This window comes from Leguminivora glycinivorella, chromosome 3 (genome assembly GCF_023078275.1).
Source record: "Leguminivora glycinivorella isolate SPB_JAAS2020 chromosome 3, LegGlyc_1.1, whole genome shotgun sequence".
Classification (NCBI taxonomy): Eukaryota; Metazoa; Arthropoda; class Insecta; order Lepidoptera; family Tortricidae; genus Leguminivora; species Leguminivora glycinivorella.
Window position 1 is genome coordinate 23,671,897 of NC_062973.1, and position 27,336 is coordinate 23,699,232.

The 27,336-nt window shown below is 37.1% G+C and overlaps 2 protein-coding genes across 6 annotated transcripts in view; one reads left to right on the plus strand and one right to left on the minus strand.

The window, feature by feature from the left end:
- Positions 1–2,830: 2,830 nt before the first annotated feature.
- On the plus strand, positions 2,831–10,123 carry LOC125224737 (methionyl-tRNA formyltransferase, mitochondrial). Of its 2 annotated transcripts, XM_048128179.1 has the most exons (5): positions 2,831–3,059; positions 3,229–3,432; positions 8,647–8,780; positions 9,037–9,204; positions 9,736–10,123. In XM_048128179.1, exons 1-5 carry the CDS (start codon positions 2,887–2,889, stop codon positions 10,098–10,100), a joined length of 1,044 nt encoding a protein of 347 aa, XP_047984136.1. In that variant the 5' UTR covers positions 2,831–2,886; the 3' UTR covers positions 10,101–10,123. The 2 variants fall into 2 exon arrangements, with proteins under 2 accessions (XP_047984136.1, XP_047984137.1); XM_048128180.1 differs by lacking the exons at positions 2,831–3,059; positions 3,229–3,432 and adding an exon at positions 8,093–8,557.
- A 137-nt stretch (positions 10,124–10,260) lies between these two features.
- Positions 10,261–27,336, minus strand: part of LOC125224736 (glycerol-3-phosphate dehydrogenase [NAD(+)], cytoplasmic) — a 47,513-nt gene continuing 30,437 nt past the window's right edge. The window contains exons 8-9 of one of the 4 annotated variants that reach the window (XM_048128177.1): positions 23,254–23,346; positions 10,261–10,452 (exon numbers count right to left, since the gene is read on the minus strand). In XM_048128177.1, coding sequence (XP_047984134.1) covers positions 10,437–10,452; positions 23,254–23,346 — 109 coding nt within the window. In that variant the 3' untranslated portion in view covers positions 10,261–10,436. Of the gene's footprint in view, positions 10,453–13,950; positions 15,076–15,263; positions 17,294–18,260; positions 18,388–23,253; positions 23,347–27,336 lie in introns of those variants that run through there. The other 3 variants (XM_048128178.1, XM_048128175.1, XM_048128176.1) reach the window with 3 other exon arrangements.

A 27,336-nucleotide genomic window follows, 5' to 3' on the forward strand; every position in this document is an offset into this window, starting at 1 on the left:
TCATTCCGAACTTCCTCTTCGTAAGTACAACATTTTCCAGTATATGGATCTTTGAAGTTTCGTGCGTAGCGAGTGGCTCGAGAAGTGGAATCTTGACCGTTGCGAGGGTTTCAAGACGCGTAGGTTAAAAACCAAATGAAACACAAAATTTTTCACCACACCAACATGATGTAGTTTTTAAAGCTACATGTTCTCTGTAGCCATATAATATTTGTATGCCATGTGGCCACAGACCAACCCCTATAGACATCTATTACAAGACGACTCGCGGTGGCCAGCCTTCCTAGTATTTGCACTGATATAAGCGCGGGCGCTCGCCGTGCCCGATCAGTATCGACCAAGTAACAGACCCGAAAGCAGCGCGTGTTTTTCGCACAAAAAAATTGGAAAAGGGTATTTTGATGCCTTAAAGATGTCCACCTGTAGTGTGAAATGATGTGGAAAGGTAACAAGAAGCTCAAGTTTAAAAACAGACGGCATTACATTCCACAAATAAGTCATATTTATAATTTATTCAGAGCCGGCATAGGTCAACTTACATTGGCCACTTACGCGTCAGTAGAGGGACAGTCATACTTCTGTCCCTTTTCATCTGGCGCGACTGCCCGCCGTCCTTGAAACGGCCAATCACAGCGCGCTTAACACATTCCCCGCCCGCTCCTCGCACCCCAAACACTGGTGACTCGTATCGCGAACCAAATATACAAGACTGCCACTCTATAGGAGGTTCTCTGTGCATGTGGCGAAGCGTAATGATACTTTTCTACACATTGAAGACCTACTGATGTTGTACCTATGTTTGACAAATAAATGATTTGGAATTTGGAATTAAAATACTATTTTAATCCATCCATATATTACCTAAAAAATTAGGTATTATGTTTCAAATCATCAATAATAGGTAAAATCGTGGTAAAATCTAACATCCAGCATAAGGCAACAAGTTAAAATTTGTATGAAATCACTTCGCACTCTTGTGGATAAACTGCAATTTTGCTATCCGTTTTCGAATAATTAATTTAAGAGAGCCTTTACCAGTTGGTGTGGCGAAAAAGTCAAAATAATAATGAGAGTTACGTAGAAACTGGCGCCCTAATTTATTTCCTACAAAATCAGTCCCCTTTCGTGAAGAGGATAAAATAAGAAAAAGCTTTGGGCGATGTGGCATTTGAGTCAAATGTCACATCGCCCAAAGCTTCTTCATGTCAAATGATTTGACATCTATCGACAACTTGAAGCCGCAAAATAGATTTTCATATTATTATCAGATTTATTGACTTCGCCTTTCTTTCACGGCCCTTTTATGTAGGCTGAGAATGACAAAGGAATTTTTATTTTTACAATCAACGATAGATATTGAATTGAGCTTTTGAATTGAGAAATTTATTCTATCATTCTTCGCCCGAGCGTGATTTTATGAATAGAGTAGATACAGTCAACCAATTGGAACCCTAGGCCACTCTACAACCATGTCAAAATGACAAGCAGTAAGAGATTTCGTAATTTATAACGTCACTATAACAATTAAATAGTTCTATACCTACCACACCGCGGACACTGGTGATCAAATAGGTACAAGAAAAGAAAAGATATGAAAAGAGGCGCGTTCCTAGCACACATTCTAAGCTCGTGTAGGTGAACGCGCGCCATACTTGTAGGTATAAGTGAAATATGACAGGTCGACTGTTCGCGTTTTTGACAGGCGGTAACTGTGAGGTAACCGAGAGCGGGTGGGCGGCAGTTTCAGCGGGGAGCGGGAGTGCCCATACTGTATGATTTATTATTATTATTGGGTGTGTTGTGGGCCTTTTTGCGTCACATCGGCCAGCAGTGATCTTTTGTGACGGCCCTTTATTAAATATCCTTATTTATTCCCGTTGAGTCCAGAAAGTTCCAGATTCTTTGGGCTGTGAGATCTTGTACCTCATAGGGTTCCAGTACATGCCGCCCTAAGTAGGTACTTCTCCTTGACATTACTGTACGATAGTACTCTTTATTATACTGTGGTCCTACAGCGGCCTAGGGTTCTAATTGTTTCTGAAGCCTAGGCGACTATAGAACCCTTTCACAGTAAAAGTCTACAACAAATAAAAGTACGGTGGTTCTAGAGTGGCCTAGTATTCTAATTGGTTGACTGTACTTATAGACGCATTATAGACGGTCAACTAAATGTCGGCACTGAAAAAGGCGGCAAATTTGAAATGTAGACCTCACCGGCCAATAAGGACAAAGGTTTAATTCCCACAAAAAATTTAAATAATCCTATGCGATGCTGACGGCAAACTGTCCCAACTGGTCCTTTCTGCATATTACATATTTCCAAATTGTGTTAATAATATGGAATAATATTGGATTTCGCTACGTTCGCGTTTGCATTTTTGTTCTTTATAGCCCATTTGATTTGAACCCTCCAACCTTGGATCTTCATATCTACGTGCTTGAATGCGTGTTATGGCTAATCAATGATTCCGCCAACCTCAAGTTTTAGGAAGGCACGCGTTTTATGAAACCACTGGCCGCTGAGTCCTTTAGTTTTCAAATTTGCCGCCTTTTTCAGTTCCAAGATTTGGTTGACTGTCTATAACGTGCCAAACTATACTAAAAAAAGTCGTGTCGTGTATTCAGTTGTCTCAAACATATTTGGGGCACGTTCCTAAACATCTGGATTGTTACTACATTATTTACTATAATATAAATAATATCTGTGTATATTTTTACTTTTGAGTTTGATTTTACATTACAAAGTGAAAGATTTTTTTTTTAATTACATTGTATTATACTTATACTTTCATTTTATTTAAAACATAACAATGCATTTTATATAAGTTCACAGCATGATTTTAGAACAGTGCTACGTTCTGACGTTTCGCATGCTGTGTTCTGTCAATGTCAAACAAAATGACATTTCCGTATAGCCTTAATATTAGGTTATTTAAAAGAATATTAAATGAAAAACACTTATTTTACCACCTCTACAGCACTAACTCTCGTTATAATGTCCTGTTCTTCGGGTCGGATGGTATAGCATTAAAAAGTTTGAAGAAAATAAACGAATTCAGGTAAAAGACATGAAGCATAGTGCATGAATATTTGTTTAATTTTTTATAGAAATAAAGCGGTATTTATTGCTATTTTGGTAGTCACGAAAATATCGTTGAACACATTAGTATCCTCTGTATCTCTCTACATGGATATTGTTAAAGATTTTTAATTTTATTTATGTTTCAGAAAAGCCGCAAACTGTATCAATCGGCTGGATTTAGTTACCACTAATACGTCAAAGCACCGATCAGTCACCGAGGAGTATGCTCAAAAAGAGAATTTGACGACAATACCTTGGCCATTGCAGAATATTCAACTGGATTATGATATTGGGCTAATAGTGGCATTTGGACATCTGATACGAGATCATGTCCTAGAAAAGTTCCCATTGTAAGTAATTTTTAATATAAGAGTTTTAAATGATGCATTGAAATATTGAGACCTATAGCGGGACGATTTGGAATAACAACACTGGCACTGACGTTAGAACAAAGTTTATTTTGTTTCGATATAGTACACCACAAGGTTTGGTTACCAAACAAACGAATCCAAGCTATATTAGTTAAAACGTAACAGTTTAAACACAATTAAAGAGACAAAGGATCGTAGGGTCTGACATGCGCAAACGCGTGCATTCTCTAGTAAAGCTATCGGTCACTGTTTCTACAATGCACAGCGTTGCCAGCTGCTATGTGATTGGACAAAACAAGTTACACACGTTAGCCAGCTAAGGTTGACCCATGACTTAGTCCGTTAGGAAGCAAGCCGGGGGCTACCTCTGTTGGTCCTATTTGGCAGTCGTCTATCTCCCTCAGACTGACTCGTACCCTCTCTCTGAGACACATTAGGTGTAAAGCTAAAGCCAGTGTCACACGCTGTAGACCTCAATAAAAATCAAAGGTAATCACAGTTTATATCCCGGTCAATATGTCTTAGTTTTTAATATACCTAATAAGTTTGTAAGTTTTTGTATACTGTGATAAGTGGGCAGTAATTTTCCACAAAGGATATGTCTGATCCATCTCTGTTACCGCAACACACATACCTACCAATTTCTTTTAATATTCTCTAACCCATTACACTCAAGCCAGGTTCATATGATCAAATTGTTAGGGTTGAATACAGTTAAATATAAATTACACCATTATTTAATTCACAAAATATTTGACATTCCATTGTGTTGTGTAACAAAAGTTACATGCAAATACGGTTCGAATGCTATATCACAACACTTCAAACAAAACCAGATTTACCAACAATAATGGTGCAGACCATACAAATAATAATTCTTCAAAATTTATACAGCAGACTTATTATAACACATCTTTCTTGGCTATTTCTTCAGGAACTACAATCTCCCAAATTTTCCAATAATAATTGTGCACACCATACAAATATTGTTTTCCTTTAATTTGGAATGGGAAGGTCAATGAATGATGTACTGGCCAAGTGCCTGCAGACTTCTCGGGTCCAACTTTTCCACTCGTCTGTAATTCTCGTATGAACCAATGGTTTTTGTCATCAAGAGCATAAAAATAGATTTTGCCGCTCATACTAAATGGGAAACTGGACACATGCATATCCTTCCAATATTGTGTAATGGTCACTTCACCCAGTCTGCCATTTGGTAGAAATTCTTGAATAAAGTAGTAATTAGCATCAGAAGTGACTCCATAGATAAAATGTGAATATGCAAATCCTATGCTATAAATGCTGTTCCAAGTCCCGGAATCCGTCTTTGAACCCATTTTGCCACCGGGTTTCAATTTATGAATGGACCAATCACGATAGATTTGGTAGAAAATAAAATGTTCACCATAAATATTTAATGGGAATATCACAGAAGGTGTTGAATCCAATGAGCCAAAGTCTGTTTTCTCGCCTATTCGTCCACTGGGTAACAATTCGTGGATGACCCAAGAATTTTTATCACTGATAAGGTATAAGAAGGCTCTGCCATCATCATTATTTAGGGAGTATGAAATTCCCTTTGTATAAAAATGTTCCCACGTGCCTGTATCTCTCTCTGGGCCCATTACCCCGTCTTCTAGCAACTCTCTGATGAACCAATGTTTCCCGTAGGAGCCGTAGAAGTACTGCTTGTCTTTAATGGTGAACGGGACAGAAAGCTCGTGTTTAAGACTCCATTCTCCTTTATCGGTCACTTCGTCGATTGTAACACAATGACTAAAACAAATACTTGCAAAAATCGTGAAAATTTTTAAGTATAAGAAAGACATTTTTTAATTATATCAATAGAATAGTAAGTTCAGTGCTTGAATGCTCATGAACTGTGCTTATCTGCAAAACAGACTTTCAATATATACCCGTGTTTTCTCTCCCACTGAATGTAATGAGGTGCGTTGGGGTAAGTTGTACCATATAGGTACTTTTTCTATAAGATTCGTGGCAAACGAGCAGACAGGTCGCCTGGTGGTATATAAGCGATCACCGCCGTCCATGGACACCAAAAGGGTTGGAAATGCTTTGCCAGCCTTTAAGATGGGAGTTCGCTCTTTTCTTGAAGGTTTGAAAGGTCATATCGGTCCGGAACTGTGCCAGTTCAATCCATAGTTTAGCTTATCTAAGAATTTCGTATTAGATTAGAATATAATATTTAGGTTCTTTTGAGAGGGAAAAGGTACGAGGCAGGATATAAGAGCTGTACAGGGACCGAGATTGTGTGATTACGTGATGTTGTCTTTGAAGATGTTTTGCTAGGCATCAGAAATAACACTTACTTTTGTGGATTACTTATTTATTCACACTTACCCCAAGTACCCCAACACACCTAACAACAATCAATAAGGTTAATGGTTATTAACCATTGGTTAACCTGTTTGTACTCTCTCGGTTGATAAGAAGGCGATACAAAAATGTTAAAATCGACAATTGTAACCTGTCGAACCGTTATCACTTAAAAAAATCTAGAACGGGTCTTTACCGCGTTAACCGGGTTAACCCTTTGGTCAAAGTCTTAAGCCGGCCACACACAATCTTTAAATTCATAATCTGAAAAAAGAACGACATGTCTGTCTGTCTGTGTGGCATCGTAGCTCCCGAAAGGATGAACCGATTTCGATTTACTTTTTTTGTTTGAAAGCTGAGTTAGTCGGGAGTGTTCTTAGCCATGTTTCATGAAAATCGGTCCACTATGTCGGGGTTTTTTCAAAATTTTAATGTTCTGCTTAGGTTATATATAAGACTAGCTTTTGCCCGCGGCTTCGCTCGCGTTAGAAAGAGACAAAAAGTACCCTATGTCACTCTCCATCCCTTCAACTATATCCACTTAAAAATCACGTCAATTCGTCGCTCCGTTTTGCCGTGAAAGACGGACAAACAAACAGACACACACACTTTCCCATTTATAGCTTTTGCTCGCGGCTTCGCTCGCGTTAGAAAGAGACAAAATGTAGCCTATGTCACTCTCCATCCCTTCAACTATCTTCACCTAAAAATGCACGTCAATTCGTCGCTCCGTTTAGCAATGAAAGACGGACAAACAAACAGACACACACACTTTCCCATTTATAATATTAATATGGATTATGGATCATCATCATCATTCTCTTGCCCATATCCGTAATGAAATGTTTTTTTTTTCACTTTTTATTTTTGCACTTTGTCGGCGTGATTGACATACATATATTGGTACCAAATTTCAGCTTTGTAGTGCTAACGGTTACTAAGATTATCCGCGGACGGACGGACGGACGGACAGACAGACATGGCTAAACCATAAGGGTTCCTAGTTGACTACGGATACTTTTTAGGGTAAAAAGGTTTTAAATTTCTATGACAGATCGAACCGCCTTGCTGCACCTATATTAAACTAGCTGTTGATAAAAAAAAAACAAGACTATCTTAGGTCAACGGTTATCTACATAATTATTTACTTCAGCATTTGGTCTTACCAAAATGAAATATTTACGCCTAGTGCACTCTCCCGATATTAATAAAAACTTTTTCCTTAATTGTTAGTATATTTTAAGTAGGTATGCTTAATATTCTTTATTCTTTATTTATTTATTCCTTAAATTAATATTAACAGCCTAGCTAAACATGTCAATCGTACAGGAGGGTATAAACATGAATAATCCTGGTACACTTATATAAAATAGTGTGGCGGAACATAAAGTACATAATATAGTAGGTACTCACATGTGGATCGAACTTGGAGTAGTTATAGACTCCAAGTGACGGGCGCTGATCGCAAGGAATTGCGGCTCCGTGCTGTGAAACATATCCAGTTTGCTGTCGCTGGCCAGTATGTCATTGAGAAGGGTTAAAGCGTGGTGCAGTGGTGAGTGCGACAGAGCATGGGTGCGTGCCACCGGGATGGCGAATAGAGTCTGTCGGCGGGGACGGAGTTCTAAACCGGTGACCGGACGCACTTTGAGTGAAATGAGCGACAACAAGGAAGGGTTAGAAATTTGGCCGCGTATTAACCTAAAGAAGAATCTTACAAGGGACAAACTCCTTCTGCACTCTAGTGAAGTATAGTTTACCATTCCTAGTACATAGAGGGTGGGGTAAAGATGTGGATAATATCCATAGGTTTTAAGGAAAAGGAAGCGTACAAATGACTTTTGCACCCTCTCTAACATAAGAGTGTATTGATGCTCATGAGGGCTCCATATTGTGGCGTTACATTCAAGCCGGCTTTGAACATATGCATTGTATAATGCACAAAAGGCATTTAGGGAATCAAGAAATTTACATTGTACATACTTAGTATAAACCTAAGTAAGTATTAGTACATAGTATAAACCTAAGTAAGTATTAGTACATACTTAGTATAAACCTAAGTAGGTATCCATTTTGTGACGGTTTTGATATTCTTTTAAATACCTACAACGAAAATCCTAAAGAAACAACTTTGTATTTTGCTCTTATTGGGACGAGCTGACTGTGAGCGATCTTCGGGGTTATATCGCAAGTAAGTTGTAGGTATATCCGAAGAGTGAGAGAAATGGACTGCAACTTGTATGGGAACTGCACGCTAAAGCAACATCGCCATTTGGCCATGCCAGGATAAGCTAAGTGAATCTGCCCCCAGCGAGTTTTGGCTTGTATTTTTTTTATTGATTTGTCTTATTGTAGTATCGAGTATATGCCAAATTTCAGCTCCCAAAACTTTAGGTACAGTTTAGTAATTAAAAAAAAAACGAAATTTGATCGTTCTTCGGTATTTTTTTTTCTGGACAGCCGATTTTGACGTGCGCCACGTATATTGTGCATTTAGTAAGGACAATTATATGATATTATTTTTGTGTTATATTGCCAAACAAAAAAAGTATCATCACGCAAGCGGACACCTCCAGGTTTTCCACCAAAATTAATAGGCTACCAAATGAATATAAATACCATTTTATCTGTAGTAGAACAAGGTTTTTTTTAAATCGAATACATCACAGTGGGCGTTCGTGAACTTTGCTCAGATGCAGGACAACCCGCTAGGCGGGACGTCGCTACCCAAGATAACGATTATAGATAACTATGGGTTTCTGGAGCAGTGCGTCATCTTTTGTATGGCAGTGAATGTGTTACCCAAGTTTTACTGTTTACATATAATTTATAATCTAATCCTTATTATTTTTCTAGAGGCATGGTGAACGTGCATCCAAGCCTACTACCTCGGTGGCGCGGCGCAGCGCCCATCATACACACTTTACTACACGGAGACCAGGTCACTGGAGTCAGCCTCATGAGGATCAAACCTGACGTGTTTGATGTCGGTATGTAGATATGTATTCCTGTTTGTGTGTTAGTTGGCTTTAAGAGCCCTGGAAACAAGTGCAATTAAAGACCGTGGACCCAGCACCCATCACATACACGTACTTTACCTACTGCACGGAAATGTCAGTCTCATGAGAATCAAACCTACCCATGACTTTTAGACCCCATGAGACAAGACCAATCTAAAAGTGGCCCATTTTACACGAAGCTACAAGAAGAAGACTCTTCCTAATACGAAAGTTGTTTATATTCCAGGTGAAATCATCAGCCAGAGAACTGTACCTGTGCCCAAAGACATTTTGCTGCCGGAACTGACTGATCAGCTGTCAGACATCGGTGCTGACATGCTGGTGGAGTGTATGAGGAGCTTACCGGAGAGCTTGGCCAATGCTAGGCCGCAGAGTGAGGAAGGTGTTACTTATGGTGAGTAACATTTCTAGATTTTTCCATGGAGTAACTAACAGAACAAAATGTATACAATAGTGGAGCTACGAATTTACTGTTATATATGAAAACCTGAAACCACCTAGCAAGTTCTTGACAGTGTATATGCTATCATATCTAAAACCGAAATTAAAAAATTGTTATGATCTAGGCGGCCAATATCCACGATTTAGAATCTAATCTTGTACCCAGTTTTTATTCATACCTCTAATACAAACTGCCATCAGCTGTGGAGTAATGCAGCTAAATTTTTCGCCTACAAACTGCTATGCTTTTCGCCTACAAACTGCTAAGCAGTTTGGCGAAGATTTAAAACATGATTTGTGTAATGTGTTTTCTGTAATAAATAAAGTAAAAAAAAAACTATTAGGATGCGATAGTTAGCTGCTTTTAAAGATAGATTTTTTTTTAGTAGCCAAACCTGACGTGCTGCACAGCATGTTACGTGTCAACGAACTTTTAGTTGCTTTATTTATGAAGTGACTGATTTATTTATTTTATTCATTTCAGCTAAGAAGATCAACAAAAGCATCAGTGACGTCCGATGGTCAGACATGACTGCTACAGAAGTGTACAACTTATACCGAGCCATATATGGATTATATCCGCTCACCACAACTTTTAGAAACAAACAGCTAAAACTATTTGATGCATTCTTAGACGAAACTGTAAATAACTCTGTCACCAAACCAGTGGGTTCCGTCGAATATTGCGAAAAGAAAAATGCAATAAAAATACTCTGTAAAGATAAAACATACATATATTTTAGATCACTTAGAATAGTAGGGAAAAAAGAAATTACAGGGCTAGACTTTTATAATGGATACATTAAAAATATGCCTATAGAGAAAAGAAAATGTATGGTGGTTCAATAGAATAAATACTTGTAGAAAATATATACTGGTTTCATTTATATACAAAATTAAGGATCTAAGAGAAGTGTACACAAATTATATTACATATGTATGTAGTCGTAAATCGGCTTAAAACATATGTATTTACTAATTATCACATTGAAATACCGAAATAAACATTAAACTACACACTACAAAAACAATACTAATAAGTACCAACCATACAAGATGTCTTCATTGCAAAAAGCCCATAATAGCCTCATTTTCTACTAATGTTACTACTTTGTATTGTAACTATTAACTAAAATATGTACATTTAACTAAAATCTTTGGTCAAACTTAAATATATTGCTAAGTTCACTGCGACTTTACCCTGAAAAACAAAAATGATTACATTAATAAACATGTTAATTTAAAATAGTATTAAAAAAGAAGGAAAAAATATCTATCTATGGAAATCATAATTCAAGAAAATATAAGAAGGATGGTTTAAAGGAAACCAAATTATTGAAAAGAAATATGAGAGAGAAACAAACAAAATATAATAAAGTAATAAATAGAAGAAAGCATAGGAATACCCAGATTGAGTTAAAGCTACATTTTTAAGAAACGAACGAGTCAGGACGAACAATATGACCTTCAAAATAGGTACAGTTATAGTGCATAATGGTTTTCCATCGTATTTTGTCGGAAAGGTTCGTATTTGTCTCGCTAAGTAGCTCAGTCAACGTTAGTATTTCTTATGCTGAGCCTGACTGAAATAGCATGGCACGTTCGTGAGCTTCCGTGACAATACGAAGGAAAAACATTTCACACTACATATGTATGAAAGTATCCTGAAAGTAAATAGGTATGAAAGTATGATACTTACTGAGTGGGTTAATCACATTCTATTCTATGAAGAGGAGACGCGAATACGAAAGATGAACTGACACTTTTTAACCCTATAACAGCACTACATTTCACATTAACTCCTTTTTGACATTTTTCACATATGATAGCTACTTAAGCTATATTAAAAGAATAAACGTTTGTAGGAAATAACTTTGAATAGAAGATATTACGCAAAATTCTGCTCAGAGAGCTCCTCTATCACATTTTAACACATTCACTGCAAGACAAAAAATGGCACACTACTTACTCCACCCGCCTAGCGGGTTGTCCGGCATTTGAGCAAAGTTCACAAGCGCCCATCAGGCGGGTTCTTGGCAGTGATTGCGTTAAAGAAGGTTTACCGCAAACCATGTCCGATGTTGCTCCTTAGTCGCATTCGTTAATACGTAAGTGTTACAGGGAAGCAACACGCCAAGCGTGGTTCGTGGTAGGTCCTGTGTATATGTCGCAGTAAGATAGATAAAGCCGTTATATAGTTATAACCCTAGGTATATAATTATATGTCGTAACATAGTTAAACGAAAGCGATTTATTGCTATCTTACTAGGAATATAACTATAATACGTTACTAGTTTAGTCAAATAGTTATATGACTGGATTCAGTTTAGTGAAATGATTGTAGACAGGAGTGCGGCGGTGCGGCGGAGGTATAGTTATAACCCTAGGGATATAATTATATGCGTTAAACAAACAAACCACAGTGAAGAATTGTTTAGGGCAAGAATTCGTTAATTATTTCCAATTCAATGTACTTATTCTCTCTAAACACACAGACGGATGGACAGAGTCGCGACATAAGGGTTCCTTTTGATTTTTTTTTTGGTATAGAACTATAAAGAACCGGGACACCCGGTTCCAGTCCCACTTAGAGACGTATTATAATTATATCCCTAGACTAAGTTTAATCCAGTGATATAATTATATAACTAAACTAGTACCGTATTATAATTATATTCCTAGTAAGATGGTTATGAATCGCTTTTGTTTAGCTATGTTACGGCATATAATTATATCCCTAGGGTTATAACTATACCTCTGCCGCACCGCCACACTCCTGCCTACAATCATTTCACTAGACTGAATCCAGTCATATAACTATTTGACTAAACTAGTAACGTATTATAGTTATATTCCTAGTAAGATAGCAATTAATCGCTTTCGTTTAACTATGTTACGACGTATAATTATATTCCTAGGGTAATAACTATATAACGGTTTTATCTATCTTACTGCGACATATATAAACCGCCTTGCATTATGTCGCTGGGACTCGAAGGGTTAATGTCAAAGTAAAAACTTGAAAAAAAAACTGTTTCAAGGCATAGTAGAATTCAGTCTATGGTTTAAAGTGTGTGAAAGTGCTGCTCTCTGGCGGCAGAACATTGCCGTAATATTCACTTGTTTTGTACCTACAACGATATTCCTTGTATTAAATAATGGATATAAATAAAACAATTTGGTGAAAATATCGATAATGCAACGTGTAATAATGTAAAATATGACAATACATTTGCGTGTATAACAAAACAGGATCACGTAAAAATCTACCATTGGTAATGATGATGATTATTATTATTACATTAATAGCCTTTTTAAGGTACCAAATTAATCGATCATGAACCATGCAGGTTTATAGCGATATTTCATTTCGGGATACGGATGTGAAATACTAGCCAGTAGGTACATTATACGATATACGATACAAGAAATTGGAAATGAGTGGCGATAAATTAAAACACGACTTGAGAAAGACGTTTTCGCACGTGTATCGTACAACGTCCGGCCCCTTAAAGTTTCGTCATAGGCCCCTTAAAGTATACTAGTGCGGACGAAATAGCACCATAAGTATGTACTGTAAAAATCTTTTTGCATAAAATAGTAAGCAATATTTTCACGTGATCCTGACAAGACTAGGTACAGAAAACAGAAGCCTGCCGATACATCTTACCTTAAAATTTTGACTATTAACTTATACAGCAATGTGATTTTCTAACTATACTTAGCCTGAAAATAAACGATTTACCCCCTTATTCATAAACGTACTCTAAAGTTATCAAGCCGATAAAGTTCGTTTGTCCTTTTCTATCACACCAATACGTCGGAAAGTGACAAACGAACTTTATCGGCTCGATAACTTTAGAATACGTTTATGAATAATCGGCTTATTCTTTATCGCAGTTTTAAATTAATTCTACTTTAAGAATTATCAAGGCTTCTGTTTTTCATGATTCCAATTTTAAACGACATCACTGGTGATAATGGTTTCATACAAATTATGAAAATATGAATGGAATATAAAGCCTGTGATCACTCTTATTGACAATGAATGTTTAGAAAGTGGATCATGCATCTTAACTTACAAATTTAATATAATAGTTGCGTTACGTGGGCAATTCTTACCCTCTCATTCATAAACGTTCACTAAATCTATCAAGATAAAGTTCGTTTGTTCCTTTCTATCACACCAATACGTCAGAAAGGGACAAACGAACTTTATCGACTTGATAACTTTAGTGAACGTTTATGAATATGGGCATTTTCAAATTTAAGACCCCCCAATTAGCGTAAGTTGTTAACAAAAATTAACTCACTGTCAGTTTTGTAACGATAATTAAGAATGCGTTTTCAATGAAAATATTGTTTTTGTGTTAATTACATAAACTTTTAGCGATAATCTACATTCAGAATGTGAAAAAAGTGAATGTTTAGACAGATTTTATGCTTAAATTTCGTCACAAAACTGACAGCGAGTAAATTTTTGTTAACAACTTATGCTGATTGGGGGGACCAAAATTCTGAAAATGCCCATAAGGGTCTTAGTCTGCACAGCTCGGGTTAGAAGCATTAACACTTTCGCTACCAAGAACCCGACTGTCGGGTACACCGCTCGTAGAAGCGTAGCCGATTACATGGGTTTCCCCGTATGTAGCGAAAATTTCGTAGCGCCGCGTAGAGCCCGGTTTCGAAAGTGTTAATGTCCGCACGTGAGTTAAAACTATTCAAAGAGTCAATAGATATAACTATGACGTTGAAATATCGGGAGCTCGACAAAAATCAAAAAGGTGATCATGGTCTATATCCCGGTCAATGTAAGTCTAATGAAAGTAACCGTAAATCATTCAAAACTCTTACAGCCAATCAATATAAACACTGGGCGTCTGTATGGTCTACTTTACCCAAAATTCCATTTTCAGTTTTTTTTTCATATGTCCTAAAATTTTGGATATATAATTGCTACACCTTATCTATAGTCTACTTGTAGCGCAAGGCTAACCTTTGTTTACCTACTACTTCAGGTGCCGTAGCCGAATGGCATTTCTGCGACGCGAAACGAAAACGAAACGCCGCGAAACGTAGTCTGGCTCTGTCGCGCCAATACGCAAGAGCGATAGAGATAGATCGTTTCGTTTCGTGAGCGTTTGTGCCATTCGGCTACGTACCCAGTTTAGTTATTATGATTTGAACGTGTATCATTTTGTGGCAAAAATAGGTGACCACTAGATATTGTAGGTATACCAAAAATAAAGACATTTATATTTCTTATTTTTCATTAATCTTAAACATATGCAAAACAACTCTAAAGCGAGAGGCTTCATTTCTCGTTTCGACTAAAATATCCCTAGCCTAGACCTAAGGCCCCAATACCTACACCTATGAATGACTAAATTTATAAGGACTAGGACATGATGGCAAACATATAAATATACTAGAGACTCCCTTAGACCATTTAAAATGCAGTATTTACCCTTAATATTACACGATAATTATCCATGCAACGCTAGAGTTTAAGTATAAGTTTTACGAGTACTAACTATAGGGAAATTAAGTTTATATTTCAAAAATAACGACGACGATTTTCAATTCAAGATGACAAAGTAATTTGAGGCTACATAGGTACCATAATAATAAGTACCTAGGAAAAATCGATTGAAATTCTTCGTGAAAGTTTATATATTCATAATTATGTATACTTAGAAGTTTGAATATTAGATATAGGTATTTTTGTACCATATTAATAATAAAAGTGTCATCCGGTGTTGCCCTTGAGCCATCTTGGATGTCGCTTTTTGTGGGGGCCCATCTTGTGGGGACGAGTCACCGTCTGCCGGAAATAAAATTGGATACCGTTTTATTAGGCAGGCGTCCGGTTTTTTATCCATAGCCCAGTATTTAGTCCATCACTTTCATCAAAATAGACCAGTTCATTTTAGATTCCATTAACTCTCAAATAGTCCTTACACCCTGGCGGGTGTTGCCTCTGCGTGTGTCCCATGATACGGGCAAGGGCAACATCCGCTCGGTGTACCCCTTACATTTCATTAAAGTGTCGAAAGGGCCTCTACGCGTTGGCTTCGGCCCCGCGCACGCCTCCCAAAGGTCCGGAACACCATTGTTCCGTGATGGGAAAGACATACAGAAAAAGTGTCATTAACTTAAACCCTAACCGATTCTAACTTAGAAATTATAACTTATTTATTACACGATAAAAGTTAAAACTTTCATGGCAAATGAAATTTCAACCATTATAACGGGACCGAGCATATGAGATACGCTAATGCACAAAATATTGTTATTGATTCTTAAAACAAACGAGACAAACATAATATATACAATAGATTCAGAAAGAGAAACACATTCAAAACAGGCGTGCAGTAAATTTAACAACAGAGACAACCGATAATAAACAGCTAATTCATATACAATACAATTCAACATTTCCAGTAAGTACCAAAGTGTCTAGTTTTGTGTATTCTATCACACTTCATGTGTTATGGCACTAGACTAATTTTAAGTTGTATTTAACACATTCACTCACTACTATACAAAAAAACGGCGCCTGCTTGAATAACGAGAACCCGCGCAGCGGGTCATCCGAGCAAAGTTTACGAGTGCCTAGCCGGGTTCTTGGTGACGAACGTGTTACATAAAAAAAATTATTACTTAGTTGTCTCTGGTTAATGCGAATCGGAAGTGCTTACACGTCACAATCACGAGACTTTTGTGCATATATTGATAACTAATATGACTGAGTTTTAGGCTTTTAGAATCTACGTTTTAAGTGATAATTAGTTGTCAAAGATCAAATACGGTAAAAGGAGCAATACCTTACTATCACAACTAACAGAGCCTCCCTTACGATATCTGATCTTAATAAGACTATTTTCAAAGCGTAAGAACGATCACAAATCATTTCAGACATTACAACTTTTTAAGTGCGACCAAAACAGTAGATTACGATAGAAGTGCGTAAAAAGGAAGTTCGAATTTCCTTTTTGCACGTGTATCGTACGACGTTTTTCAGTACAGATGGCCCTCCGAAGTTTCGACCTGACATAATAATGAACCACTTCTCGCACTAGTGAGCGTAGTGCGTAAAAAGAACACCGTCTGTGCTGAAAACTAATATGATCGTTTTCAATATGCTTTGACAACAAACAAACTTTTTAGTATGTACTCTGCTCACATTGATTTGTTTGGTATACTAACTCTATTTTTATATGAAATATATTAGATTATCAATCGGGCTTGTATTTGAGTGCACTTAGTTATATTTATCTTAATGCACACAGAGTACCTACTGTATTTAGCACGTGCTCGATATACGGTTTATTTCCAGTAGTTACCTTTAGTTCTAAAAAAACATACGAAATATTGTCTACTGTTCCAGCAGTAGAATATTTATGAGCCCATAATTGTGAGTGTGCACGGGAAAACGTCCCACTTTGTTGATTGCTATAAAGCCGCTTTGTCAGTTTATTCGTATAAAGATACAAGTAATTTTCGCCTTAATGGTAACCGACAAAATAGGACGTTTTACTAAACATATAAGCATAAAAGTGTCTTTTTATGTCAACACGCGAAGAGAAATATCTCTGTTGGTATATGAATTCACACTAAAAATACGATAAAATTATAATATAATTGTGTGTGAATGTGTTTAGTAAAACGTCCCACTTTGTCGTTTACCATTAAGGCGAGATTTACTTGTGTCTTTATATTAATAAACTGACAAAGCGGCTTTATAACAATCGACAAAGTGGGACGTTTTCCAGTGCACACTCACAAATCTTTTTCAAAGTGCATATTAAAACGTTGTGAAAGTCGGTGACACAATTAAAAACTTGGTTATCGGATAAAAATTGCTATTACCAATAACTATAGGATTCTGAGCTTTGGGCTAACTACTGAAAATAATCCAATGAATAGATGATGTTTATAGATGATGGATGAATATCAGATGAATATCGGATGAATATCAGATTGGGTGCCACTTGAAGCTTCATTCAGGTCACAGAGAGCATTTGGGCGCTTGCTGTTTCCTAGAAGTTAGTAAAAACAGTGTTAAATGTCTTCTAACATGTGCCAAACATGTAAACCAATACTTTTAACTTCTCCAGGTTTTTTTATTACTTTGAATATCATCACTACTTTAAAAAAAACTTGTATCTTCGTCTGTCAATGAAAAGAAAATTGTAGTAAGTATGTATGGAATGCATATAGACTTACTGCGTTTTAACTTTGAGGAACAGCGTGAGATACGAGATTTTTTAAAAGTAGTGACGATATAGTGTTACGTATCATTCAAATCAGGTACAATGATATGCTACACGAGGAAGGCAGCAAAAATATTTGACGCAATTTAATTTATAGAGCCTAAAGAGCTTATCATATATTTTTGCGACCTTCGCAGAGTATTATTGCAGGTAACTTAACAATTAATCGAGATTATCGAGAATGATTTTTCTTAATTGTAAACCTATAAATCATGTCAATAAAAACAGTGAAACTTGTTAAGGTTTGCCTTACAAAAAATTTCATCGCTGGGAGTTAATAGTAAGAAGGTCCATTGGGGTGATTTTGTAAAACAATGTTAAAAACACATACATTTTCGCAATGCTTAAAATTTTAGACATATATGTGTTGTCATAACTCATAACATACACGTTCTTATTACATATAATATAATATTAAATATTTTCTCAGTTACCCCTATACACCTTAACTGTTTTACATCTTTGGCCACTTCTACTAAAGACTTGATACAAGTATATATAAAAAAACACACACTTCATTTCAACTTGTACCTATTACTTGTACTTATTTTAAATGCGAATAAAGAATTATGAATTATTATACCTATAGTTTTTCTTAAGCTCATCATATAAAACATGGTAGAAACTTTAAAAATACACCTGTAATAAAAAGGTGCTTTGAAAAAAAATATTAGTTAGAGAAGTATGAAAATTAATTATAACACAAAACGGAAGACGCAAAGAATAAATATTTATTAACATTTTATGTACATAAGTAACATTCTCAAAATAAAAACGTATCAAAAGTACAACATATAAAACCAATGTAAACTTCTTGATTCCACAGCGGTTAGTAAATGCTAATATTCTTAGGAGCAAATCTGCAAAATGCAAGGAAGGAGAAGGTTAGGAGGGGTTTAGTAAACTGAAAAACATTTGCCCTTTTTGTATCTGTCATATCGTAAAAAAATAGAAACAATTTATTTACGATAAAGTGAAAAAACTACACAAAGAAATGATCGACAGAAAACTATTTAAGTACACATAACTTCACAAAAGGTACTAAGTCTGACCAGAAAATTTTGGATGCACCCCATCTAGCGGAATTTCATTAGAACTATTTTCTTCATAATATACTCAACTGTCATCGCATAAATGAAAATGACAACGCCTTCTTGACAATACTCGTATTTTTATTTATTTTATATAGGTCTGGCGTTAAGAGATTGATCACTTAGTAAAGTGATCAACCTCTTTTGAAAAACGAAAACACAAAATATTAGGGCAAAAGTTTTACAGCGATAAAAAGGGATGAAAATCTGTTAATCTTAAAAATATACAGGATGGAACACATAAGGACTAAATAATGGAATAATAGGACAATGAAAAATACTTTACTCGAAAATATAATTTATTCCACGAGTCTACCATTAAGAATGGATAAAACATTTGTCTTTTATAATAAAGCAAAACGTGCATAGTATAGTTAAAGTGGGTTGTAAAGATATAATAATCGATTCTTTGTACATATAATAATATTTACTAATATTGTACTTATCGTCTACTTTCAACTCACAACATCAATAAAATGTTATCTGGACTAACAACCACTCGAACTTGTTCATTTACGTTCCGAAACTAGATAACATGTTAGCTTATTCGACAGATAATACGTCTGATTAAACTACTACACCGTGGGCAAGAATAACCGACAATATATAACCACAAAGTCATAGGCTATAGAAACGAACAAAAGGTAGTCGCTCCCATGTGAATAAAAGAGACGGAATGACAGTGAGAGTAATTTTTCCATTTTTTCCTTTAATATAAAAATGTTTAGAATCGTTAGCAGACGTTTCTGCTTAATAAAAATTAATTTAGTGAGAGTAAGTTTTAGTTCGTCGCCGAGCGATTATATTTTATTCGTTTCTATCACCAGAAGCTCATCGCTTTCTCGCTTTTGGTCGGTCTAGTGTCTTATGCATGATCGGAACACAATGTATGAACATCTCCTGTGCCGATTTTTTTTTCAAATAGCTTTCTCGTTGGATCCGCTTTCCGGAATACAAGCGCTTAAATGATACGATATGTAATTGAAATATTATTTAGAGACGCTTTGGCAACACCATGTTAACACAAGTTAAACTTGAGTAAGTGAAGCAAAGGTCATTTATATATATTTTATATAGCATACCATAAATTTTAAAAAATATAGACGATAAAAATATATTCCTAATTTGCAAAATATATAAGTATCTATAGATTGCCACACCTACTATTATGGCTACACTACAAATTGTCAGTTTTTATAACTTGACCTAAGATTTTTTTTCACAACACCTTTTTTTTTGCCGTATTATAAAGCGTGTCATAAGTCGTTATTGCTTCGCAGTGAGAGGACTAGCAATATGGCACATTTAGCCTAAGAAGTTTTAAACGCACATTCACTTATATTACCTAATTATAACTAATTTAAAAGGGCAAGATTGGCGCTGTCTATATTTAATATTATTTACTCTTTTACCAATCCAACTAATATTAGTTTAAAAGTATATATACATTAAATGGATACATGTATAGTAGTTACGTATGTATTCTGTTGCCTGTAGCATTCGTAAGGTTGTTAGAATAATAGTATTGACGCGATTCATTTAATGTAGGTATTTTAACCGTAGAGACTATACAAATGCATTTCTTATACATAACTACCTATATTATATAAGTATTCCATATATTTTATCCATGGGTTAGATTTTGTCGGTATAATATGGCCCACGGCGTATATTACCTATTCGACAGCGATCGACATATACATATATTATAAGACAACAGGTGTCAGTAACTTGTAACAATCATTAAATAATACAACATGCTTTAATTAACAACAATCAGCGAATCGTATGACTGGGGCTATGATTCACCGTTTCATACATATATGCTGAAGGTATTGCGTGAAGCGAAATTAGTAAAGGCAGACAAGAAAACGCGTGCGAATCAAACGAAAAAATATAGCGTTAAAAAAGTAGCTTTCACTCGGAATAGAGCCGAGTCTACCGCAAACTTAATTCAGAATTCTGCAAAATGCAAGGAAGTAGAAAATTGAAGTTTCTTTATCTATCATTATGCTCTTGATAAATTATTTTTAGTAATTTAAGCTGTATAAATTTCGATTTCCGATGTTCACGGTCCCTGAACGTAAGTCAGGGTTAGCACATGATTGCGGCGAGAGTATGTCGCCGCGAGATAGACTACCCGTCCTTATGTCATTAATACAGTTAGAAGAAGACGTGTCATCTATCTCGCGGCGACATACTCTCGCGGCAATCATGTGCTAGGCCTACTGGTTTTATAAAAGCAGTACGTTACAATTTTACCTTCAAAACTAGTTACACATGGCCAATGACGACATAAATATTGTTAAATTTCGGCCGATAAATTTGTAAATTTAGAAAATAGACAAGTTAAAATAAACCCTGGCTGTAGTGATTCTACGATTTTAACATGCTATGACATTTTTGTTTGACTGCACAAGTTTTTATACTAGTGTTTTTACATCACTTTCATGGGAACTTTTTTACAAATTGCAGAAGATTTAAGCAATGTTATTCCTAGAAATATCACATAATCGGATCATTTTTGCACTAAGTTTCATACTGTGTAAAAATTTATATTAAATGATCGTTATTAAATAGTTTTTGACTTATTTCATCACAAAGCTGATTTATTCATTACTGTAAACAGAAATCATGCTCAAAAAATTTCACACGCAAATATAAACGTTTCATGTAAATACGTCACAACTAGGCTTATATCCCAATTAAATAACCAAAAAACCAAAAACTTTCCATGAAAGTGATATGGAAACGCTCTAATATCCCTGGTTCCACTATCTACCACCACCGCTATCATATCAGAGGCAGCGAATCAATAACGGCACCTAGCCCAGTCATCCCGAAGTATAACCAACAAATCTAAGTACTAGCACCCTGTAAATGATACTAACGACGGGGAGTAGCGGGGAAATGGTTACTATATCCTACGGAAAGGCTTAGCACAAGATATTTCGGTCATTGAACCGCATGTGACTATCCATATCGAACGCGACTAGTTAGGTACAGCCGGCGTATCATGCTGCCAATTTTATCACTTATCCACGTGGATAAAGCATCCGTCACGCTTTAGCAAGTATGTCAGTGTGAGAGTGACGGATGTCTTATCCACGTGGATAAGTGATAAAATTGGCAGCATGATACGCCGGCTGCCGGATAAGACATAAGTCACTCTCACACTGACATACTTACTAAAGCGTGACGGATGCTTTATCCACGTGGATAAGTGATAAAATTGGCAGCATGATACGCCGGCTGGTCCCAAAAAGCGAGGAAGCGATGACATCGGTGACAGAATCGAACAAAAGATAGTCGCTCCCGTGTAAATAAAAGAGAGAGAGTGAGCGATTTATAGTTCATCGCTCGGCTCGCTCGCGCTACCATCGCGTCTCTTTTATTTACACGGGAGCGCATATCTTTTGTTTGTTTCCATCGCTTTTGGTGGGACCAGTGCCTTATATTGCTATCCCACACTGTCATTAATAGCTATCGACATTAACGAAACAATCGAAACATCGATCTAACTCGAGAAAATCGATAGTAACAAAGGGGTCAATGTACGAAATTGCTAATGCCAAGCATTTTTCCTTTAGTAAAAAAGATATAGTCTGAGAAACAAATCGTGTTTCGAATTTGACAGCTGATATTGATGCCGCTACATGACCACATATCTTACACGGTAATTTTTGGTTACCATAAGTTAATGATTCATATGTTAAGGCTTATATATTTTAGTTGCCTTCTGGGGTGTTTTTCTTAGAGTATACTGTTTCTACAAATAATAACTATCCCTCTTACTCCCCGACACCTAAATACATGTAATGTAGTGTGCATGCCGGTTAAGCTCTTCTACTGTATACTATGGCTTATGTATAATTCACACATGTATCTTACTGAAGTCAAAGGAACTTAAACCGTCTACAATCAGTTACATTCCCAACGTTATAAAAAATAACTAACCATGAATACAACTAGGGAACAAATCAAATTATATTATTGAATATTTTTGATTTATTCTTTTTTCAAGTAGTCACACTACTACCTACTTATATATATAAATTATAAAACGATCGATTCGATTCCCGGCTCGGCCACCAGTAGGCCTTGTCGTTTTTTCTTTCGTGTATATATTAAAATATATTATTATAGGACAAGGAAGTGTGCTGAGATGACGAAAGATATAGAGGAATGGAAGAGGCAGACGAGTAACGTTTTATCGACCCCACATAACGTGGGATAAGGGCAGGAAGAAGAGATTGACAATCATATTACAATCTCTTTCGCTTCTTTTGGTTTGTGGTTATTCTGTATATCTCTAGAGACGTAACTGCTGTGTATACGGGGAAAATCACTTTGACTCCAGCCGGCCTATTACGCTTCCAATTTTATCACTTATCCATGTGGATAAATTATACGTCACGCTTTGACAAGTATGTCAGATAGTGACAGATGTTTTATCCAGACCCTTTAACACAACTCGCGTTGTCGCGCGCGAGTCCATACTTGAAGTCGCGCTTGATTTATAGAGTCGCGCGCGACAAGGCAAGTTGTATGGATAAGGGGTATGGATAAGTGATAAAATTGGAAGCATAATACGCCGGGAGTAATAGTGTGATACGTGATATAAGCTCAGCTTACATGTGCTCGGGGTGGCTTTTGATGCAGTCGATGAAATCGCTCGGTTTCAGCTCGCCACGGCAAATGCGGAACACCGAGGTGAACAGGGGGAATCTGGAATACGGACATTTTTATATTACATAAAAAAAAATGAAAAATGAAAATGAAATATTTATTTTTCAAGTAGGCATATTACAATGCGCATATGAACGTCAAATAAAGCTACGCCGGCTCTAACCCTACGCCTCAGCCTCGAGAAGATTTCAGTCCCCCCTCAGTTGGGAGGGGGGTATCCACTATGGGACCGGCAAGAAACTCGGCGGGCAACTTCTTTTCAAAACATTACATCTTATAATTAACATGCATTCAATAACAAGATACAATTTAACATGCAAAAGTATTCATCAAAGAATATGAACAGACTAGGTACTCTATGGAAATTAATTTCAATAAATTATATTATTGCTTAATAATACGTCGTTCTTCTTCAGAGAAAACATATCAAATTGTCACAGAAGAAAAAGATAATATGAATATAAAAATAAAATATATATGAGTATAAAAGCTGTGAAATTCATTATTATTATCTAATCAACTTTTTCGCGCCTGTTATTGCCATGGTTAGGGTCCCCTGAGTCACGCTGGTTTTATGCAAAATAGGGAACTTGACTGTAGTTAAAATTAAATATTTTATAACGCACGAAATAAAGCATCACATAATTATAAGAAAAATATGGACAGAAGTTATTTTTAAATCCAATTTCTATTTAATAAGTCTGATAGAAATATATAAAGTAACTGAGTTGACCGTGGCGTCACTCAATTCGATTTCATATAAATTCCATATTAATAAGTCGTTCAAATTCGTTTTGACAGTTCTTAAAAAGAAGCTGTTTTGACTAGGAGGCAAGTAGCCCATTATGCTACTGAAATTATGCAAGCATGCATGTAGTCCATGTTTGTAGGTGGCAAATTAAGGAAAGGGCTTGTTAACACCAGAAAAATGCATGTTTGCATAGTTTAAGTAGCATAATTTTGCATAAAACCAGCGTGACTCAGGGGACCGTAACCATGGCAATAACAGGCAAGGGAAGGTTGATTCACCCATCTAATTATTTATTCATTATAAACAATTACACGCCAACCGGGAATAACTCGGAATTGCGAGCGGAGGCAGAAGTAGAAATGAGTAATTTACTGCACCCGAAATCCAAAGTAAGTTTTCTAGGTCAGTTTTTTAGCTTATTAATATAAGTTTGAGAAAAGCACTTTACATTCATCGACGTGAAAATGGCTTACTTCAGCCTGTAAGCCCTTCTTTCCCGACGTAAATAATGTACTAAGAAGTATTAAGTTTGCGATTCACCTGGGTGGTCTAGTGGTAAAGACGTTAGCCGCGTAAGCTGAAGACCCGGGTTCGATTCCCGGCTCGGCCACCAGTGGGCCTTGTCGTTTTTTCTTTCGTGTATGATATCTATTTCAATTCATTGTAAGTCCGATTCGGAAGTTTTCTTTCAAAAGAATCCAATATAAAACAAGCTCATTATTAGTCCGTTTTCGCATTATCCGATCCGATATCGGAAGTCGGGAGAATTTCAATAGAAAAAATCCAAGATGGCGCCTGTAATGTATGGAATATCGGTCCGACATCCGATATCGGATCGGACAATGTGAAAACGCACTTACGTGTAAAGTATATGAATAGTGCAATCAAACTAAATCTCTTGTCGTCGGATGGCCTCCACTTACATTACGTGGATACACGCCAAGATCAACTATTTCTGTACTGTGATAATTGAAGCAATGTAATACAATACATAAGTACATACAGTTTGTTGTTTTGTTTATAATATTTAGGGTTTAATAGGAAAAGCAAGCCACTACAGGGTGTGAGCGAGACACCTGTTATAGGTCTGTCCCGCCCACAACCCTGCACTTACTTGGCTTCCATATTCTTGTTGGCCAGCATATGGTTGACCTCCTCAGCGGGGATGGGGCCCTGCAGTTTCTGTCCGTTGTGCATTTCGTCTTCCGACTCCTTGTTGAAGTGAGCGAGACACCTACACACGTACATATCGCTGTCTCACTTACTTGGCTTCCATATTCTTGTTGGCCAGGATATGGTTGACCTCCTCAGCGTTGATGAGTTCCTGGTCCCTGCAGTTTCTGTCCGCTCCTACTCCTAAATCCAGGTACCAACCGCTACATGTCTGAGTGAGACATCTACACACGTATATAGCGCCGTCTCACTTACTTGGCTTCTATATTCTTGTTGGCCAGCCTATGGTTGACCTCCTCAGCGGTGATGGGTCCCTGGTCCCTGCATCTCGTCTCTCCTTGATGGAGCAAGCCACAACAGGGTGCGACCAAGATAACTATAATCTCTCCTGCTCAGAAGCCTACTTACTTGGCTTTCATATTCTTGTTGGCCAGCATATGGTTGACCTCCTCAGCGGTGATGAGTCCCTGGTCCCTGCAGTTTCTGTCCGGTCCTACTCCTAAATCAAGCTACCAACCGCGACATGTCTGAGTGAGACATCTACACACGTATATAGCGCCGTCTCACTTACTTGGCTTCCATATTCTTGTTGGCCAGCATATGGTTGACCTCCTCAGCGGTTATGGGGCCCTGCAGCTTCTGTCCGCTCCTACTCCTAAATCAAGCTACCAACCGCTACATGCCTGAGTGAGACATCTACACACGTATATAGCGCCGTCTCACTTACTTGGCTTCCATATTCTTGTTGGCCAGCCTATGGTTGACCTCCTCAGCGGTGATGGGTCCCTGGTCCCTGCATCTCGTCTCTCCTTGATGGAGCAAGCCACAACGGGGTGCGACTAAGATAACTATAACCTATCCTGCTCAGAAGCCTACACTTACTTGGCTTTCATATTCTTGTTGGCCAGGATATGGTTGACCTCCTCAGCGTTGATGAGTTCCTGGTCCCTGCAGTTTCTGTCCGCTCCTACTCCTAAATCCAGGTACCAACCGCTACATGTCTGAGTGAGACATCTACACACGTATATAGCGCCGTCTCACTTACTTGGCTTTCATATTCTTGTTGGCCAGCCTATGGTTGACCTCCTCAGCGGTGATGGGTCCCTGGTCCCTGCATCTCGTCTCTCCTTGATGGAGCAAGCCACAACAGGGTGCGACCAAGATAACTATAACCTCTCCTGCTCAGAAGCCTACACTTACTTGGTTTCCATATTCTAGATGGCCAGCCTATGGTTGACCTCCTCGGCGGTGATGAGTCCCTGGTCCCTGCAGTGTCTGTCCGCTCCTACTCTTGAATCAAGCTCCCAACCGTTACATGTCTGAGTGAGACATCTACACACGTATATAGCGCCGTGTCACTTACTTGGCTTCCATATTCTTGTTGGCCAGCCTATGGTTGACCTCCTCAGCGGTGATGGGTCCCTGGTCCCTGCATCTCGTCTCTCCTTGATGGAGCAAGCCACAACGGGGTGCGACTAAGATAACTATAACCTCTCCTGGCCCCTATTTCTCCATCTTGACAAATGTCGGCGACATATGTCGGCTGACAATCCGACACATTGTCGACGACATGTGACAATCTCATAGAAAAATTGTGACAGTTGTCCCCGACAAATGTTTCGTGAAACAGAGGTCAACTTTTCCAAGTTGACACTTTTGTCGAAATGTCGCTAATTCTTGACAGGACTTTAGAGAGCGGTCGAGAATTTCTTGACAATTGTCGAGTTTTAGGGATAGTTGCAAAATGGCGTTATATAATTATACCTAGATATTTTTCTGGCACGAACGAAGTGACACTAGTGACTTTTAGTATAAGCTTGCTTGCTTTTAGTATAAATTTGCTTCCTTCCGATATTTAGTCCATAGATAACTTACATTATAATATGTCATTAATTATTAAAATTATGTCGTTAATTATTGCCCTGACTTTTGAGTAGTTTTATGTGCTCTGCCTACCCCGTTTAGGGAATATGGACTTGAATTTATGTGTATATAACATAAAAGGTTAAAAACAAATTTCAAATGTTTGTAAATAAATTGACAATAATAATAAAAAGAACCACATTTTAATAGTTTACATAATTTCTTACATGATTATTCAAGAT

Excerpts from the sequence above, each read along its gene's own strand:
- LOC125224737 (XM_048128179.1), top strand. The coding sequence starts at position 2,887 with ATGTCAAACAAAATGACATTTCCGTATAGCCTTAATATTAGGTTATTT. Across the intron at positions 3,433-8,646 it reads GTCCTAGAAAAGTTCCCATT|AGGCATGGTGAACGTGCATC; the intron begins GTAAGTAATTTT and ends TTATTTTTCTAG. Across the intron at positions 9,205-9,735 it reads TGAGGAAGGTGTTACTTATG|CTAAGAAGATCAACAAAAGC; the intron begins GTGAGTAACATT and ends TATTCATTTCAG.